The sequence below is a fragment of the Leptonychotes weddellii genome, chromosome 11, assembly GCF_054177405.1.
Source record: "Leptonychotes weddellii isolate Sample4059 chromosome 11, ASM5417740v2, whole genome shotgun sequence".
NCBI classification, from domain to species: domain Eukaryota; kingdom Metazoa; phylum Chordata; class Mammalia; order Carnivora; family Phocidae; genus Leptonychotes; species Leptonychotes weddellii.
In genome coordinates this window covers 77,411,781-77,431,964 of record NC_138379.1, presented here as the reverse complement: position 1 = coordinate 77,431,964, position 20,184 = coordinate 77,411,781, and the positions used below count along the sequence as shown (strand labels likewise).

General features: G+C 37.5%; 1 protein-coding gene and 1 pseudogene across 1 annotated transcript in view; both read right to left on the bottom strand.

Annotated features, from left to right (window-relative positions):
- Positions 1–6,255: 6,255 nt before the first annotated feature.
- On the bottom strand, positions 6,256–9,592 carry LOC145716290 (olfactory receptor 8B12-like; annotated as a pseudogene).
- A 97-nt stretch (positions 9,593–9,689) lies between these two features.
- The window catches only part of SIAE (sialic acid acetylesterase), a 127,356-nt gene continuing 116,861 nt past the window's right edge, over positions 9,690–20,184 (bottom strand). The window contains exon 10 of the mRNA XM_081799227.1: positions 9,690–9,737. Coding sequence (XP_081655353.1) covers positions 9,705–9,737 — 33 coding nt within the window. The 3' untranslated portion in view covers positions 9,690–9,704. The remainder of the gene's footprint in view (positions 9,738–20,184) is intronic.

Sequence of the window (20,184 nt, the reverse complement as noted above, 5' to 3'; positions counted from 1 at the left end):
AATAAGGGTTAATACGATGAAGGGATGGAATATGACTGTAAAGATGAAAATTATAAAAGATTTTATAAAAGGAATTGATAAGAAGTTGGTTGAAAAAAGAAAGAAGAGGAATTTAGAAAAGGGGGGAGAGAATGCGATCAGGCAGGAGACTAGAACAAAGCCATACACTAGAGATTTAGGGTATATTTTGGTCTGTTAGAAGAAACTGTATCCCAAAATTTTAAAGCAAGAACAACTTATATATATACTAAAAATAAGGTTAACTACTATTAAGGGATAGAATATGACTCTAAAAATGAAAAATAAAAAAGATTTTTAAAAAAGGGATTGATAAGATATTGGTTGGAAAAGGGAAAAAGAAAAATTCAAAAAAAAAAAGAAAAAGAAAAAGAAAGAAAATTTAAAAAATTAACTTTGAAAGACTAAAGAATAATGGTAAAAAAGCCATGAATTCTATGTGCATTATTCCCCTAGCGCTGGAGTTCTGCCGTTCTCATTGATCGGTAAACTTGGTCTTGACTGGCTGTTCTCACTGATCTTCTGGGGAAGGGGCCTGTTGCCGTGGTTCCCAAATGTCTTTGCCAGAGGCAGAATTGCCCCGCCCCTGCCAGTCCAGGCTAAGTAACCTGCTCGGGTTTACTCTCCGCAGGTTTTGTTCCCTGTAAGCTTTCCGTACAGCTTTGGAGGAAGAGAGTGAAAATGGCAGCCTCCCAATCTCCACCCCGGAGGAGCCGAGAACTCAGAGCCCCACTCCTCAGTGCGCCCCCAGAGAAAAGCCATCAGTCACTCCCATCTCCCCGGTCTCCGACCGCACTCCGTGCTCACCCGGCCTGTGACCGTGCATTTCTATCTCTGGCACCCGGCCCAGTGCAGAGTCTCCAAACCCAGCAGATCCCTGCAGTGCGCTCCCGCGCCGCTCCTCCTGGGGGAAGAAGGTAAGTCTCCCCGGATCTGCCGCTTGTTGGGTCCCTGCTGGAGGAGCAGTGGCCCGACTGTGCCGCGGATCACGGTTTATGGCAACCCCAAACTGAGAGCCCGCGCGTGGGCTCCGTCTCTGCAGCCGGCTTCCCTGCTCCAATACCTGGGAGTGCTGCCGCACTCAGGCACCCCTGGTCTTTCTGTGACCCCGAGGGTCCTGAGACCACACTGTCCCACGAGGGTTCCACCCCCCGCTTAGCCACCAGAGTGACGTCCCTCAGTGGAGCAGACTTTTAAAAGTTCCGATTTTGTGCTCCGCGGCTCTATCACTTGCCAGAGGCCCCTCCCCCGCCGTCTATCCTCCCAAATATCACCTCAGATTCACTTCTCCGCATGTCCTACCTTCCAGAAAGTGGTCGCTTTTCTGTTCAGAGAGTTGCTGCTATTCTTTTCTTCGATCTCCTGTTGAGTTTGTAGGTGTTCAGAAAGGTTTGATCCCTATCCAGCTGAATTCCTGGGACCAGATGAAATCCAGGTCTCCTACTTCTCCGCCATCTTGCTCTTTCCTCTTATATCTTTATATTTTAAATGGGTTGCTTTGTAGATCAGATAGCACTGAGTTTTACTTTTTTTATCCACTCTCTCAGTCTGTCTTTTAATTGGCATACTTAGACTATTTATATTTAAAGTGATTATTGATATAGTTGAACTAGTATCTCTAATATTTGAATCTATTTTTTATTTGTTGCCCTTGTTTTTGTTTCTTTTTTAATCTTCCATTCTCTACCTTTTCCAGTTTTAATTAAGCATTTATATGATAACGGTTTTTTTTCTCCTCTCTTAATATCAACTATACTTTTTTTTTTCTTTCAAGATTTTATTTAAGTTCAGGTTTCTGGTTTCTGAAGTCTGTTGTAATTCTTTTTTTTTTTTTTTTAAAGATTTTATTTATTTATTTGAGAGAGAATGAGAGAGAGCACATGAGAGGGGGGAGGGTCAGAGGGAGAAGCAGACTCCCTGCCGAGCAGGGAGCCCGATGCGGGACTCGATCCAGGGACTCCAGGATCATGACCTGAGCCGAAGGCAGTTGCTTAACCAACTGAGCCACCCAGGCGCCCGTCTGTTGTAATTCTTATCCATGGTTTTATGTTGGTAATGTACGTATTTGTCCTCTGCCTTCTTTCGAGATTTTCTTTTTGTCTAGTTTTCTGCTGTTTGAAGGGGATATGGCTAGGTGTTGATTTTTTGTATTTATCCTGCTTGGCTTCACTAAGGTTCTGTGTCTCATTAATTTAAAAAAATTCTCAACTAGGGGGCACCTGGGTGGCTCAGTCATTAAGTGTCTGCCTTCGGCTCAGGTCATGATCCCAGGGTCCTGGGATCGAGCCCCGCATCAGGCTCCCTGCTCGGCCGGGAGCCTACTTCTCCCTCTCCCACTCCCCCTGCTTGTGTTCCCTCTCTAGCTGTCTCTCTCTCTCTCTGTCAAATAAATAAAAAAATAAAATCTTTAAAAAAAAAAAATTCTCAACTATTATTATTTCAAATTTTTCTTCCATTTCTTTCTTTTTTCCCTGGTATTCTTTTTATGATTGTCCTATGATTCTTGGGCATTCTGCTCCACATTTTTTGTTCTTTTTTTCTCTTTACATTTCAGTTTAGGAAAATTCTATTGACATATACCTTCAGGATCACTGATCTTTCTTCTGGCATGCCTAGTCTCCTACTGAGCCCATCAAAGGCATTTTTCATTTCTGTGATAGTGTTTTGATTTCTAGAATTTCCTTTTGATTTTTTCTTAAGTTTCCCTCTCTCTGCTTACATTACCCACTGTTCTTGCTTACTGTCCACTATTTCCATTAGAAGTCTTAGCACAGTAATCATAATTGTTTTAAATTCCTGATTTGAGAATTCCAGCATTTCTGCTCTATCTGGGTCTAATTCTGTTGTTTCTATTGTCTTCCATTGTTTTTTCCATTGACTTTTATATTGCCTTTCAGTGTGCTTTGTTATTTTTTGGTGAAAACTAAGCATGATATTTTGGGTAATAGGAACTGAGGTACATAGGACTTTAGTGTGAAGTTTTGTGTTTATCTGGCTAGGAGTTATGCTGTATTTACTATTTGCTGTAGGTGTCTGAGGCTTCTATTTCCTCTAGTGTCATTTTTGTCTCCCCTTTTGTCTTTGGATTTCCCTAGAAACTCTTAATTAGAGTCTGAGCCTTGCCATTCTTTCAACTCTGTGCCTGTTATTATAAAGATTTGTTGGGATAGGAAGACTAAGTGGGACAGTAGGACCAGGAGTTGGGTATTGCCCTTACTTTTTTCAACCTTCACCATGAGAACCTGATGGTGCTCCCAGAGGTAAAATTCACAAAAGTGTGGAGGCCCCCCTAAGTCCTTAAGAGTTTCAACATTTCAAGCTAGTCCATACTCAGCCTCCAGCAATTCATCAATTACTGGTGAAGTGTTACTACCAATATATGTATATAAGTTCCAGCAGCTTCAGCTCCAAGTAAGCTGTGATTCTGTATTCTCACCTCTCTCTCCAGTTCTCCAGGAGAGAGTTGGCTCTGTGACCTCAGGTCTCCATTGGATCTAAGAAGCTGTTGCTTTTCAGTTTGTTCAGCTTTTTTCTCAATGTGAGAATGAGTGTGACAACTTCCAAGCTCTTTACCTCTTGGAGCTAAAACCAACCCTTATTTTTTAAAAATAGATAAATAAGTGCATATGTGAATGTTTTTTGAATTGAAAATCCTTGCCATTCTGCACCTTAAGCATTTTCTGGTGCTGCCCCCAATATAGCAACAAGCAAGCAAAGTCAGGCAGTCACATCATGGTATGGGGACAGAAAATCAGGAGAAACCAAAACGGTACCAGAGCCGAAGCTGCCATCAGTTTTCCATGTTGCCTCCTCTTTTCTCTTCTTTCCTACTCACACCTTTTCACATGTCTTGATTTCTCTTCTTGCCCAGCAATGTCCTCTGCTCACTCCTCATTATCTTCCATATCTACTCAAGATACATCTTTAAATGCCCTTTTACAGAATTTTAAAACAAAAAAGGGGGGCCCTAGATATATAAATAGATAAGTCAATACATAGAAATGCCTATTTCTAGGACTGGGAATAGTTATATCTAGGGGAGAATTGAAGCAAAAGGAAGGCTTATTTCTACAGTATACTTTTTTGTGCCATTTAATTTTCTTACCATACATATGTATTTTCTAGAAAAAAACCATTACTTTCTATCTGAAAGTTAATCACCCACTCTTAATCTGATCATGCTTTCTATAAAAAAAATAAAATAAAGCTACAGCAAACACTATATTCAGTAGTGAAAGCCTGAATGCTTTTACCCTAAGATCAGAAACAACACAGGGATGTCCATTATTTTCACCTCTATTCATCATTGTATTAGAGTTCTTAGAGCAATGAGGAAAATGAAAGATCATTAAGGAAGAATCGTCTTTATTTGCAAGTGACATGATTATGTATATAGAAATAAAAAGATTTCCTATTTCCTCTTTTGCTAATTAAATTAATAAGTAAAATATTTAATAAAAGAAGCTAGCAAGGTGGCTGGATAAAAAATTAATGCCGTTGACCCTTGAACAACACAGGGGTTGGGGCATCAACTCCCACATGATTGAAAATCCACATATAAATTTTGACTCCCCCAAAACTTAACTACTAATAGCCTACCATTGACTAGAAGCCTTACTGATAACATAAACAATTAATTCATATTTTGTATATTATATCTTATATACTGTATGAGCTAGAGAAAAGAAAATGTTATTAAGAAGGGATGCCTGGGTGGCTCAGTCGGTTAAGCGTCTGCCTTCAGCTCAGGTCGTGATCCCAGGGTCCTGGGATCAAGCCTCACCAGGCTCCCTGCTCGGCCGGGAGCCTGCTTCTCCCTCTCCCTCTGCCCACCCCCCCGCCCCCCGCTTGTGATATCTCTCTCTCTCTGTCAAATAAATAAAATCTTAAAAAAAAGAAAATCATAAGAAAAAATACATTTACAGTACTATACTGTAAAAAAATCCATGTATAAATGGGCCCACACAATGCAAACCCATGTAGTCCAAGGGTCAACTCCATATAAAAAGAAAATGTATTTCTATATAGTAGTAATAAATAATAAAAAATTAAATTTTAAGGGACCCCTGGATGGCTCAGTCAGTTATGCATCTGTCTTAGGCTCAGGTCATGATCCCAGGGTCCTGGGATCAAGTCCCACATCGGGCTCCCTGCTCCATGGGGAGCCTGCTTCTCCCTCTGCCTCTGCCTCTCTCTCTCTGTCTCTCATGAATAAATAAAATCTTTAAAAAAAATTAAATTTTAAAAAACCCATTTAAAACAGCATAAAAGATATTAAATTTCTAGAATAAACATAATATCCGCTTCAAAACAAGACAAGAATTTTTATTCTTACCACTTCGATTCAACATTGTGCTGGCAGAATACAGCACTTTGGCTCCAAGCCAGCTTCTCTCCAACTAGTCACATAAGAATATTGTCCCATGGTCTTCAAGTAGATCCGTAGAAATATAGCCAATACAATTTAAAGAAAAGATATGGCCTTTTCTCAAAATGATTCTAAAGGAATTGAATATCTTCTTGAAAAAAATAATAAACTTACTGCCTCACACCATACATTATAACTAATTTAAAATTGATCAAAAATCTAAACATTAAAGGAAAAACAAAGCTTTCAGAAGAAAACATGAGAATACATTTATAACTTCGTAATAAAGATTAAATAGGACACAGCACTAACAGTGGAGAAGAAAGTTGATAGATTGAGCTTCATTAAAATTAAAACATCTATTGTCAAAAAAACATCATTAGGAATGGCCATCTGAATGGGCAAGACACAGACTGAACAAAAATAACTACAATGTGTACGTCTGAAAAAGGACTCATATCCAGAATATGCTTTCTTAAAACTCAAACTATTAAAAAAAAAAACTAATGATGTACTATATGTTGGCCAAATGAACTTAATAAAATATATATATATATTGGCAAAAAAAAAATAAGAAAAAGGGCTTAGACACTATTTTTGTGCAGGCAAAACACTTGCACGGGCACTTCACAAAGGGTGATCTCCAAATAGCTAATGAATATGTTACGAATATATATCTATGTCACCTGCAAATCAACATCATTACTTATTAGGGAAATGTAAGAAAAAGACTAAAGTGATATTGCACTACATATCCAAAAGAGTAGTTAAAATGAAAAGAATTGAAAACAATCAGTGTTCAGAAGGATGAGGAGTGTCCTTACCTGGAAACTGTTGGAAGTGCAAATCAGTTTAAAATCTTTGGAATACAGATGGTAGTATTTAAGAAGCCTAGAGGTATATCTATTCTGTGACCCAATAAATCCACAGCTAGGTACAAATCTGAGAGAAATGAGTATATTTCAAAGAAACTATACGCTCATGAATGTTCATAGTATCTTTATTCAAAATAATATGCAGAAACTGAAAACAAGCCAAATATCCATTAATGGGATAGTTGATAAATTGTTCTATATTCATGCAATGGAGTACCAAACAGTAATACCCAAGAACAAAATATTATACATATAATGTTATGGGTGAAACTCACATTACACTTTATATTGAGAGAAAGAAGCCAGACATAAAAAAATAAATGCAATATTTTTTATATGAAGCTCAAAAATGAGCGAAATGAATCTGTAACAATAAAAGTAAAAATAATAGCTATTTCCAGAAAGAGAACTGGGAGTAATATTTACTGGGAAGGGACAGGGAGCAATATTCTGAAATGATGCAAATCTATCTCTTGGTCTAGGTGATGGTTACATAGCCTTATATATGTGAAAAAATTCATTGACACTTAAGATTTGTGCACTTTGCTGTGCATAACTTATTTTTTTTAAGATTATTTATTTATTTGAGAGAGAGAAAGCATGAGCGAGGGAGGGAGAGAGGGAGAGGAAGAAGCGGAATCCCCACCTAGCAGGGAGCCAGACGCAGGGCTCCATCCCAGGACCCCAAGATCATGACCTGAGCTGAAGGCAGACCCAGGCGCCCCCGTGTGCATAACTTATACTTCAACTTAAAGAGGAGGTGAGATTTTTTTTATTTACCAACATTGTACTGATTTTCCATCAATCTTATGACACCCTCAACTCATAAGCAATTCAGTGATCTTTCCCTCTATAATATTATCTAAAGCACAGTCCTCTCCTACACTTTCATTTCTTTTATTACATCCCTATTGAACAGAACCATTCTAAAGGACAAAACTAACCATTTATCCTAACTTTACTTTTTTTGTAATAGAAGAGAACTTTCCTAAGCAAAGTTAATAAGTCAAGGTATCTTGCAAACAGTTCACATACCATTGCTTCTAAAAGAACTGTTACCACTAATAATGTGTTCAGGCCAAAAAATTGTTCTTCTCTTTCTTTATGTAAGCTGTGCCTCCATTTATTGAATATTGTGAATATATGACCTGTCCTGACTCCACCATCTCTTTGCCTTACCCTTATGTTCTACCATTTAAAAAATCACAGCTATATGCAATGCTTTAAAATACAATGGCAACTGCCTTCCTGATGAATAGTTGGTTGGTACTACTCTAATGACTCAAGTCTACGCAAAACTATTGCTCAGTTACATCATTCAGACACTTGAAGTAAGTTTCCAAATTCTACCTTATTAGTCTGTAAATAATGAGTGAAGCTTGTATCCAACATTTTTAACTCCCTTAAATCTGTATATCTCTTTATTAGAAGATCTAATAACTTAGCCTGCATCCTTATAGCTCTGGACACTGCCTCAGTGGATATCATGTTTGATTCTATATGGAAATTTACTTCCCACCAAAAAAACTTACATCTTTTAGCATTTTTCAAGATCAAATTACCACAGTTTTCACCTCCAACATTGTTGCAAAAATAGTGTTCCAAAGATTAACTCTTGAAAAGTTGTATGACATCACTATAAATAGATTAGATTTCTTTAAATGCAAAAATAAAAATAAAAATCTTTGAAATGAAATATGCCAGGGAAAAGGTGCATCACAATAGTGTGGCTAAAGGAAAGAAGAACAAAGTGGATTAGAATTCAAGGGCTCGGATTCCAGTCCCAGCTCTGGCACGAGATATATGTGTGCCCATGGGCAACCTACAAAATATTTATACTTGATCTTAGCCAAAAGGCCGAGAAGCAATGTACTACAAAATATTTATGAGTCTCCACTGTGTAATGCATCACATGAAGAGCTAGATTAAATTATTTCTTAGGCCTCTTCAAGAGTAACCATCTATGACTGTGGAAACTACTTTTATAAAATGATTAGAATGGTTAGGGTGGAATAAGGAGTAGAGAGAATACTTATGCTTAAGAACAAGTTAAAATTTTTCCTCTAAGAATAGGAGAACAAATACTGGCATTTTTTCCCCTCATTGGAGAGAAAAAGAAACTCCGATAAACAAAACTTTGGGTCTCCTTTCTCAGGCATTTTCAAGAGAAGATTTTTCTGCCTAAGGTTCTCTTCAGGGCAACTTTGACATCCTTGTTCCTCAGACTATAGATTAATGGGTTGAACATGGGCACCACAGCAGTATAGAATATGGAGGACACTTTCCCCTGGTCAAGGGGTAAAATAGAAGGTGGTTTGAGGTACATAAAAGCTCCTGACCCAAAGAAAAGAGATACCACAATTATATGGGAACTGCAGGTACTGAAGGCTTTGGATCTACCCTCAGTCGAACTAATGTGGAGAATACTAGAAAGAATGAAACCATAAGAGATGAAAATGGTCACAATGGGTACCCCAATGCCAATGGTCACAACAATGAAGACCACCAGCAAATTTATATAAGAGCTATTGCAGGAGAGCTCAAGGAGGGAATGATGTCACACATATAATGATTGACAAGGTTGTCAGCACAAAAGGTTATAAACATTACGTGTCCCATATGGACCACAGCACCAAACACTCCCATCCCATAAACACCCAGCAAAAGGAGTAAACACACCTGAGGAGACATGGTGACTGTGTACAGCAGTGGTTTACAGATGGCAACATAGCGGTCATATGCCATCGCTGACAGGATGTAGGATTCAGAAAAGACAAAGAAGCAGAAGAAAAAAAACTGAGTCATACACCCTGCATAGGAAATGATATTTCTCTTTGAGACAAAACCTACTAGCATTTTAGGGGTGAGAGTAGTGGAATAACTAAAATCTATGAAGGACAAGTTGAAGAGGAAAAAGTACATGGGAATATGAAGGTGAGAATTCAGCCCAATCAGGGTTATCAGGGCCAGGTTCACCACCGTGACCACATAGAAACCTAGAAATAGGAAGAAGAGGGGCATCTGGAGTTCTGGCTCATCTGTTAAGCCTGCGAGGACAAACTCTGTCACAGAGGAGACATTATCTGCAGCCATTGTCTGTAAGGGAAAAAGAAGTCACTAGACAGAGAGAAGGCTACACACCATGGAAGTGCAGGGAGTAACGGAGAAGACAAGGTTAGGAACATTTACTGAGTACTAACTATGGGATAGGTGCTGTTCTAAATGCTGTGTGGCATTATGATTATCCCCATTTCACAAATGAGGACCCTGCACCTAAGTGACTTGCACAAGCCCCAGTGCTGTTAAGTTACAGTAGAAGGTGAACTCGGGTGGTCTGGCTCCTGGGGTTTGAGGTTTTACCCCCTCTGCTACAGGACAGACCAGGTCAGGCAGGCACTCACCCTCCTTCTGCTTGGAGTCACAATGCTGTTCTCCACTAGCTCTCATCCATCTCTTTCATGGACACTCAAACGGCCCTGGTGAACAGAAAGTGACAACTCAGAGCTCAGACCCTCTGCTTCTGCTTCTCTACTTTGAGGATCAAAACTCTAATTGTCTTGCTGAGCTGAAGAACTTGATCTGATTGTAGCTTTGGCCCAAGTCTCTTGTCCAAATTCTAGGCATGAGACAGCATCCTTTCCAATGCCCATGATAACACAAGAGTAAAGAGTTTTATTCTGGATTGGAGATCTCAGTGATGTAGTTAACAGAGACTCCCTTAGGATCACTGCTCCAGAGACCCCCCCTCCCTAAGGAAGAAGAAAATTTGTTCATGCCCTTGATAAAGCTTGATGTGGCTTTCAGTGACCTAGCCTTTCACTCTGGTTACATCTTTGTAAGCACAATTAACAACAAAGCCTTATGGGAAAAATAGTACTTGCTTCCCTGTATTGAGCACTTACTGTGTACCAAACACAGTATAGATCCAGCACCCTTATACTAAAACCAAGTTTCTAAAGCAATGCACAAAAAATAGTACCTTGTTTATTCCTCACAACAGCCTTATAGATTAGACCTACTAATCTCTCCTTTAAAGTGAGGGGCACACTGCTTGTAGGTTCCATAATCTTGAGTCAAACCCTAGTCTGTCCAATTCTAAACTTCTTAGTCTTAATCACTAAGCATGCTACCTCCTTCTAAGTGACTGTGAAACCTCTGAAGCAGCATTTTTACTTACTAAGATCTCATGAGAGTCTTTATAGTTAAAAACAAGTACTTATATAACTTTAAGGGAATGTAGGAAGTGTTAAAACCAGGAAAGGTAAAATTAGGGTAATTAGACTTTAGAGAAGGATATTCATTATTTCAATCACATCCAATATATACCAAGAACTATTTGCACCCTCGCCAAGCCTAAAAATAAATAAACTTTCTCTGAATTTTCTCCACTACTTGATCCTTCATTTTAAGCTTGATTATTAAAAACAAATAACTTGCCAAACAACTAATAACAGCTTCTATCAAGACCTAAAGGCAGAGAACAGACTCTACTGCCAATATGTCAGATAATGGGAAGTTGATGAAAGACTTTGAACAGGATGGCATTCTTTCAACACCTACCAATTAAACACCTACCCAATCCCTGAAACTCTTCCAAGTCCCGGTAATTTCTTCAGTGAAAAAACACAGTGATCCCTGCCCTCATGGGGCCTTTATTCAAGTGGGGAAAGACAGAAAATACGTGAAAGAAAGAGATAAAACATGTAATATGAAAAGTTATATGAGGAAAAGGAATGTGAGGGACAGGGATAGAAAAGGCAACGTTTACAGATTTCAGTTTTAAATAGAATAATCTGACATTCGAATGATGACTTTGAAAGAGACCTGAAAAGTGTTTGCTTGGTAAGATCAGTTACTCTAATAAAACACTGGACATTCATCTCTTAATGCAGCACCTTTCTACAGCATCACATTTTTGTCCCGCACTTTAAATGTAATATGTTAACCCACATTATTGGATCTGAGCGAGGAAATTCTGACGGTAGTAACAGCATAGAGGGGCAAGAGACCTTGCTGAGGTTTTAGACAATCACAAGTCACACAATGTAGGTTATTAACTGAGACTAATGTAAAGATTAATAAAATTTGTGTGGCAACTTTTCCAGAGGCTTTTATATATTAAGTATGGCAAATTTTCTATCCAAAAAATAGGTCTCTATTTGGATAAATTCAAGTGTCAGTGGATGAGTTATTTTTTTGCTGTGTTAAGAGCTGAAGACCTCTTGGAGAACTTAAGAAACCAAAACACAAAGGCAGAAGTCCATCTTCCTCAGGCAAATCCAACTAAAACCTCTGTACACATGCCTGTGTATGTTTGTGTGTGCACACACATCAGTGAGGACTTGCTCGCCCTCGGCTAAGACTCAACAATGACAGTGCCTCATCTGTCTGTTTACACTTAGAAATTTCCATAGCCCAGAGCAACTCTAATGAATCCCAGTCCCTGTTCTCAATCCCTCTACACATATTTAAGAAATAGAAAAAACAATCCATTATCAAAAAATTAAAATAAGCACTACAAGTAAACTCTCCTTAAGACCTAAGGGCAAAGAAGACCTCAGGGGTTTATTAAGTGTTCACTTTCCTTTAGGAATCTTAGAGGGTTCTTGAATGCATGATGCAACACCAGAAAAAATTCTAAGATTTTTGTCACCTCAGAGGTGGTTTCCATGGGAATTTCATTTCAAATGCATCTAGATTTTATTTCAAGTGAACCAGGGCTTCTATAAAGTCATTCTTATTATTGGCTTCTTCCAATACAAGCAGAAAGAAACACAGAAATAAATATTCTTAATTAAGTTACTTTTGTTGCAGAACTATCTTTCCCAAAATTTGAATCTCTGTATAATGGATTTCTTGTTCTATTTATTGCTAACACTAAAATATATGTGAGGCATGGATTATAACATACTAATATGGAAAATATGTATAATACAGTGTCTTTGTATATATACCTCATGCACATGCATTAAACCTCCAGTAGACCTCCAGGAAGCACCAGAGTGGTGTGAGGTCAGTACCCTTTACTCCACACAAGAGAACTACAAGAATAAGCCACAATTCCAACCAAAAAAGTCTGAGAGGGAGCCTGTCCAGAGAGAAAAGACGGCACCTGAAATGTCTTCATTCGATGTAACTTCAGTTAGGCTCTCAAAGATGGGCGTAAAATTAAATTCACTGTCAGAAGTCATATGTTCTAGGGGCACCTGGGTGGCTCAGTCAGTTAAGCATCTGACTCTTGATTTCAGCTCAGGTTATGATCTCAGGGTCATGAGATCAAGCCCCACATCGGGCTCTGCACTGGGTGTGGAGCCTGCTTAAGATTCTCTCTCTCCCTCTCCCTCTGCTCCCCACCCCCCCAAAAAAGGATATGATCTGTATTATACTTAATGTTGAATTAGTTTTTAATATGCATATTTGGCATATTAAAATGCTAGGTAAAGGGATTCAGAAGAAATGGTTCATGCTGTGAAGGGATTTATAATCTAGTAGAGGCATCTCCTATTTTGTCTCTCACCTTATTCCCCTCATGTTTCAAATTTTCTAGTGTTCACTTCTCAACTCTCTGACGCTCTTCTTTCTTAAATGTTTTGTGAACTTATTCATGACTTCAATAACATCATCTGTATGGCTAGCTCCTAAATTTGCATCTTTAGTTTTCACCTTTCTGTGAATTCCCTGTCTTGTGTATACAACTTCTTTATTCAAATGCCATCCTGTTGTCACCCTGAACTCAACAAGTATAAACATTAGCACATCTTTTTGTCCCAAAAACAGACATCTGCCCAACCTTCCCATTCCTTTATTGGAGAGGAAGTAGAAGATGATATTAATGGGGTTCATTTGGATTGGTCCTAGTTTAATATGTTTTTCCAGAAAGATTATTAGAAGCAGCTTCTTTCACTATGAAATATATTCCAGTTAAATGAGAAATTGTATGTGGAATCAAACCAACCTCTACAATTCCTAGCTCTGCCACTTACTAGCTGTGTAGCCTTGGAAACTTGGTTTAACCTCTCCTGAGCTTCGAATTACTTATCTTAAAATGGAGATAATAATCATAAATGGTGCCATTTCCATTACTTAAACATAGAAGGCATAAAAATTATTATGTTGTTGCTGTCATCATCATCATCATCATCATCATCATTCAAATCTATACCCAGGCATGAAAAAGATATTTTAGACTGCCCTAGTATTCAGGATTAGCTGAAACAGGGAGAGACTAAAAACGGGAACATGAGTTAAGGTTTCACAAGCAGTGGAGATAGTAAAGTAACAAGAGATAAGTGACAAGAGATAAGATCACAGAAGAACAGGATTTAGGATCTCTGTGGTTTGAGAGAGAAGGAAAGAGAAGAAAGGACCACAAATCAAATCTGACTAAATTTTGAGCCCATGGAACCATGAGTAATATGGCAGTAATGACTAAAGAGTAGGGAGCATAAGGAGCTAGATTTTAGTCTAGATGATGAAATGCCAGAGGACACAAGGGTCCCACTAAACTCTAAGTTATGGCTGCCACCAGGGCACTTAGGACTCGTCATGCCTGCGACCAGCAGACAAGAAGTGGATTCACCATCCTGGCAAAAATAATTGATCCTAATCAGCAAGGAAGGTAGGGCTGCCTTGGAGCAAAAGGACCATATGTCTTGATATTCAATTTTTATGCTTCCTGGTAGTCCCTTGACCCACTGTAACTGAATGGCTATGGACAGCAAATCCCAGATATGAAGGGTGTTATTGCCAAAGATTCAAACCCTTTCATAGTAAAGGGAGTCCTCTATTTTAGAAATTTATTCATGGATCAGTAAATAATGGGGCCTAACTTTATAATAGTTATTAATAAATATTTGTTGAATTCATTATTTCCACTGAAAATATATGTGGATTCTTCTCTAACACTCTCCCACCCCAGTTCCTGTTCCTATCCTTTCAAACAGTTATAATTTTTCATTCTCAATACTTAACATCCACATTATTATAACTATAACCATCAGTATACAAATAACCAGCCAAATACTATATTCTAATTATGTTTCCTATTTGTACTATCTGAAATTTTTCCTTGAATTGATAATAATTTCCCAGTGCCATGTATCTCTCCTTCATATTTTCACATGCTGTGAAGTATCTATCAAATAGCCATCAATATTGATTTCCAAATGTTCAAACATATGGGACAATCTGTCAATTGTCTTTTTCTCCTGGAGGCTTCCACCCTCTGTATGTATCTGGACTGATTGTTTTTTAGACCCAGTGCATGGACATCAGCCTGGAATTTCCTTTGCTGCTATCCTGTGTTAGATCCCCTCTTTCCTAGATCCCAGTATGGTCAGTGAGAAGTCCAGTAGCATTCTCATTTCTATTCCTGTATGTATTATATGATTCTCTATCTATCTATCATCTATCTATCTATCTACCTATCTATCTATCTTGTCCACCTCCCCATCCCACCCAACCCTGGCACCATCTCTTTCCCTCTCCCTCCCCCTCTCCTTCTCTCTCTGAAAACTCCTAGAATCTTCATCCACAGTGTTCTCAAATTTCACAATATGTCTTGGTATGTCTCTTTTCTTTCAGAGTGTTCCTTCAATCTAGCAATACAAATCTTCTAATCCTAGAAATTTTTCTTATAATCTTTATTGATAATTGTCTTCCCACCAACTTTCTTCGTTCTTTATTTCTAGGATTATTATTGTTCAGATGTTGGAGTTATCCTCTTCTTTTCTATCTCTTTGAGCATTTTTCAAACTTTTGAGAGAATTCATCACCTTTAAGTTCTTCCATATCTATTTTAATATTTTATTATTGGTCTACATAATAAAATTCACCCATTTTAAGTTTATAGTTCAATGCATTTTAATAAATATATACAGATGTATAAACAGTAGCACAATCAAGATATAGAATGTTTCTATCACTCCAAAAAGTTCTCTCCCTCCTCTTTGAAGACAAACTTCTCACCCCATTTTATGGGCCCAGATAACCGTAAGTCTGCTATCACTATATATTTGCCTACTCTAGAATTCCATGCAAATGTAATTATCAACTATGGAGTCTTTTATATCTACTTCTTTAACTTAGAAGGATGAGTTTGAGACTCATCCCCATGTTGTTGCTTATATCAATAGTCCATTCCTTTTTATTGGCCAGCTTTATTCTATTGGATGGATAACACAAATTGTTTATCCATTCATTTCTTAATGGATACCTGAACTAATTCCAATTTTGGGCTATGATGAGTAAAATACTCTGAACATTAACATTCAGTTTCTTTTATGGACATATGCTTTCATTTCTCTTGGGTAATATGTAGGAGTAGGAGTTGTATGATACTGGGTTGTATGATAAATGTAATTTTAGCTTTTTAAGAACCTGAAAAATTGCTTTCAAAGCATTCCTATCGTTATGGGAGTTCCACCTTGCCCAAATCCTTGCTAACTCTTAGTACTGTCAATTTTTGTAATTTTAAACCTTGCACTGGGTGTGTAGTTATACCTTATTTGATTCCAATCTGCACTTCCCTAATGAAGTGCTTATTCACTTTTTCTTTCCATTTTCTAATTAGGTACTTTGTCTCATTATTGAGTTGTAAGCAAAATACATATAATTTATTTATATTATTATTCATATATATTCTAGATATGAGTCCTTTATCAGATATATATTTTATAAATATTGTCTTCTAGTTTGTGGCTTGCATTTTTATTTTTAACAGTCTTTCAAAAAGAAAGTTTTTAATATTGATAAAATCCAGTTTATGAACTTTTTTCTTTTAGGGTTTATGCTTTATTTGTCCTATTTACCTAACATGAGATTTTTTTCTTATGTTTTCTTCTAAATGCTTTCTAGTTTTAAATTTTATATTTCTGTGTATAATCCTCTTTTCATTCATTATCATATGTATTTCCAGTTGTCCAGTATCACTTATTGAAAATAGTTTTTCAGTTGCATTGCTTTGGTAATTTCATTGAAAATAAATTAGCTATACATATCTAGGTCTGTTTCTAGAACTCCTGTCTATTCCATCAATTTATACTCTATATGTCAATACTATATTGTCTTGATTACAGAATCTTTAAAATAAATCTTGAAATCAGACAGTGTAAATCCTCCAACTTTGTTCTTATTTTTCAGCTTTGTTTTGTTTAATTCTAGGTCCTTTCTGTTTCTATGTAAAGTAAAGAATCAATCTGTCAACTTCTGCAAAATCATGGTGGGACCTTGATTGCAATTGCATGGAATCAGTAGTTCAACTTAGGGAGAATTGACATCTTAACCAGTTTTGATTCTTTCTTTCTATGATTAAGGCACGTCTGTCCATTAATTTAGGACTATTTTCATTTCTCTTGCAATATTTTGGGGTCTTCATTATACCAACCTTACTGATATGTTGGTAGATTTTCTGCTAAGTATTTCATGTTTTGACACTATTGTATATGGCACTTCTAATTTCAATTTTTCATTGTTTATTACTAGTATATAGAAATACAATTGATTTTTTTGTGTGTATTGAGCTTATATCCTCTAGCCTTACTAAACTCTCCTATTCTAGTAGCCTCTCTGTAGATTCATGAGGATTTTCTCTATAGAACATTATATTGTCTGTTTAACTTTCCTTTCCAATAAATATGACTTTTTAATTTTTCTTGCTTTATGGCACTTGCTAGGCCTTCCACCGCAATGTGTAGGAGTAGTTGGAGATGTCAACCTTGATGCATTCCGGATCTTAGAAGAAAGCATTACTTCTTTCACCAATAATTATGATTTTCATAGATGCCCTTTATCAGGTTGAGTAAATGCCCTTCTACTCCCAGATTTTTATCAATGAATGGACGCTGGATTCTATCAAATGCTTTCTCTATTCTTATTCAGATAATTTTTTGGCTTTCCTTTGCATTCGGTTAATATGGTGAATCACATTACAGTTGACCCTTGCACAACACAGAGGTTAGGGGTGCCAATCCCCTTACACACATAGTTGAAAATCCATGTATAACTTTTGACTTTCCCAAAACTTAACTACTGATAGCCAACTATTGACCAGAAGCCTTAATGATAACAACAGTTGAGTAATACCTATTTTGTATGCTATATGTATTATATACTATATTCCTATAATGAAGTAAGCTAGAGAAAAGAAAATGTTATGAAGAAAAGCACTAGGAAGAGAAAATACATTTACAATATTGTACTGTATTTATTTTAAAAAATCCACATGTAAGTGGACCCACGCAGTTCAAACCCCTGTTGTTCAAGGGTCAACTATGATTAATTTTCAAATGTGAAAAAAAAACTTACATTCCTACAATAAAACTCCATTTGAAATTATGTAAAAGTATTTTTGTATTATGCCAGATTCTATTTGGCAATGTTTTCAGTTGATTTTTTTGCATGTAAATTCATAAGGGATATTAGTCTGTATTTTTTTTCTTATAATGTCTTCGTCTGGTTTAGGTATCATGAATAATATGGCCCCACCTTATTCCTGCAATTTCCCGTGGGGAGCCAAGGATTCCGTCACTAATGGTCACTTCACCAGACTTATCCCTAGATCCAGGAACACCTTGGTGCTACCTGAGAACTGCAATTGCTATGCACCTGAGAGACAGGAACACAGGTTGACCTTTGCACAGGGTTTTGCCCAGTGGCACCTTCTCCATTCTTCAAACTGACTGGGCCTACAGTTAAAGCAAGAACTGACATCTATACCTTACAAAACCCCTTCACACACATTATGTCTTCATTAATCCTCACAAAGCTTTGAGGCTATATCATTTTCCCACACTACAGATAATAAAGATAGAGTATATATATGACCTGCCCAAAGTCACATAGTAAGAAATTAGCATATCAGTGCATCCGATGGAAGGCTTTTACCTCCAAATTTCAAAGTTTATGATCTTTCTACTACTTTGCCATTTCATGCACTTTCCAGCTTTTCTAGAGGATTCTGGGGATTTCAAAAGCAATTGTAATGTGATTAAAGCATTTTAGAAAAAGACATGTATTTAGCAGAGAGCAAAATTTAACAACAAATGCAGAGAATTTTAGAGCAATGAGAATTGGATCTGTCCTGGAGATAAAGACTGTGCTAGGGTAACAATCCTATCTCCAATCCCACCCAAACAACAAAATGGTGGTATTCAGTGCATTTATGTAAACTCAAACTAAATTCAACACCAATTAAATGAAAGCCTCACAGCACTCTCTCTCCCCCTTAGCCCCTACCCCTACCCCCACACACAGACACACACACACACACACACACACACGCCCCTCATTAATAAAAGGACAGTGTAAAGCCACAAGGTTCCACCTACTTAGGAAAAGCAGCCTGGCATGATCACCATTTGAGTCATATCCACAAGTCAAAGTCAAGCCTCCCTGTAATTACCAGTATCCTGGCATGTAATTTATAGAATCATCTCTTGCTCCTAGCACAGATACTCCCAAGGCTGGAACTGCCAACACTCCCTGCTCAGAGCCAGCTGCCTGAGTCCATTGTGTCCTCGCTCTACTTATCCTGACAGCTGTGCATGTCCACACTCAACAATATCGTATCACTTGCACACAAAACTGCAGAGCACATGCTCACAGGTCCCCCACTGCCTCCACAGGGGCTCTACCTCAAGAGATTGTGTCCAGTGCATTCCTGGGATCTGATGGTTAAGTCCATAACTGTGTACTTCCCCCTGTTGCTGATGTCCCTGACATTTTCCCAAGAGTTTCCACACCAGTGAGTTGCTACCATGGTCCTCTTTTGAATTGCAGCCCACATTTTGAAAAGCACTTGTCTAGAACTGTACTTTGGAGACCAACCAGGAGACAGACCCAAAAATGTGAGAAAGATCAGCTTCAATTATTATCATTTCCATACTTTTTCAGTCAAAACTATAGAAACAAGCTTTTTTTTTTCAGTATATATGTTAATTAGAGGAACCCACAAAACAAACAGAGTCATGTGGTACAGCAACTGCATCATGACTTTCTCTGACTCATAGAAATCTTTTTTCATGTTGCAGTGTTTTTTTTACTGCCCAGTGATGCTTGGCCCTTTTCTTGAAACTAGAAGTGTCCTAGGCTGATAGGATGCCAAGTGTGCTTTGGCCAGACTGGTCCCCAAGAGGACTTCACTCTAGTAGTTGATGCGGGCTGTATTGTTAGGCAACTCCTGCCCTTCAGGTCTCATTCTTTCCTTTTGAAATGATCAGTTTCATGAGAAGGGACTCCAGCCTCTAAGAGGTCAAGTAAGGGTGGCCATTATGATCTTAATGAACTCCATCTTATAATGTTTTTCTTTTTATTTTTACATTTAGGAAATTTTTGCCTACTTTGCTATGAGAAAGAATTTCTCCTATGTTTTCTTCTAAAAATTTAAAAGCTTTAGCTCTTACATTTAAGACAATGATCCACTTTATGTTCATTTGTGCAAGTGGTAATATAAAGGCTGAGGTTTGTTTTTTTTCCCATATAGATGTCCTGGTATGCCAGCACCATTTGTTTGTTGAAAACAGTATCTCTTCATTGAATTACCTTTGCACCTTTGTAAAAATCAAATGACTATGTAAATATGGGTTTATTTTAGACTCTATCCTTTTCAATTGATCTGTATGTCTACTACTTGATTATTCTAACTGTATAAGTCCTGAAATCAAGTAGTATCAATCCAACTTTGTTCTTCCTCTTCAAAATCTTTTTCACTATAGTAGGCCTTTTCATACAAATTTGAAATAAACTTCTCAATTTCTGTCTTTAAAAAAAGTGTCTGTTAAAAATGTTAGAGAGGTTGTGGAGAAAGGGGAACACTCTTACACTGTTGGTGGGAATGCAAGTTGGTACAGCCACTTTGGAAAACAGTGTGGAGATTCCTCAAAAAGTTAAAAATAGAGCTACCCTATGACCCAGCAATTGCACTCC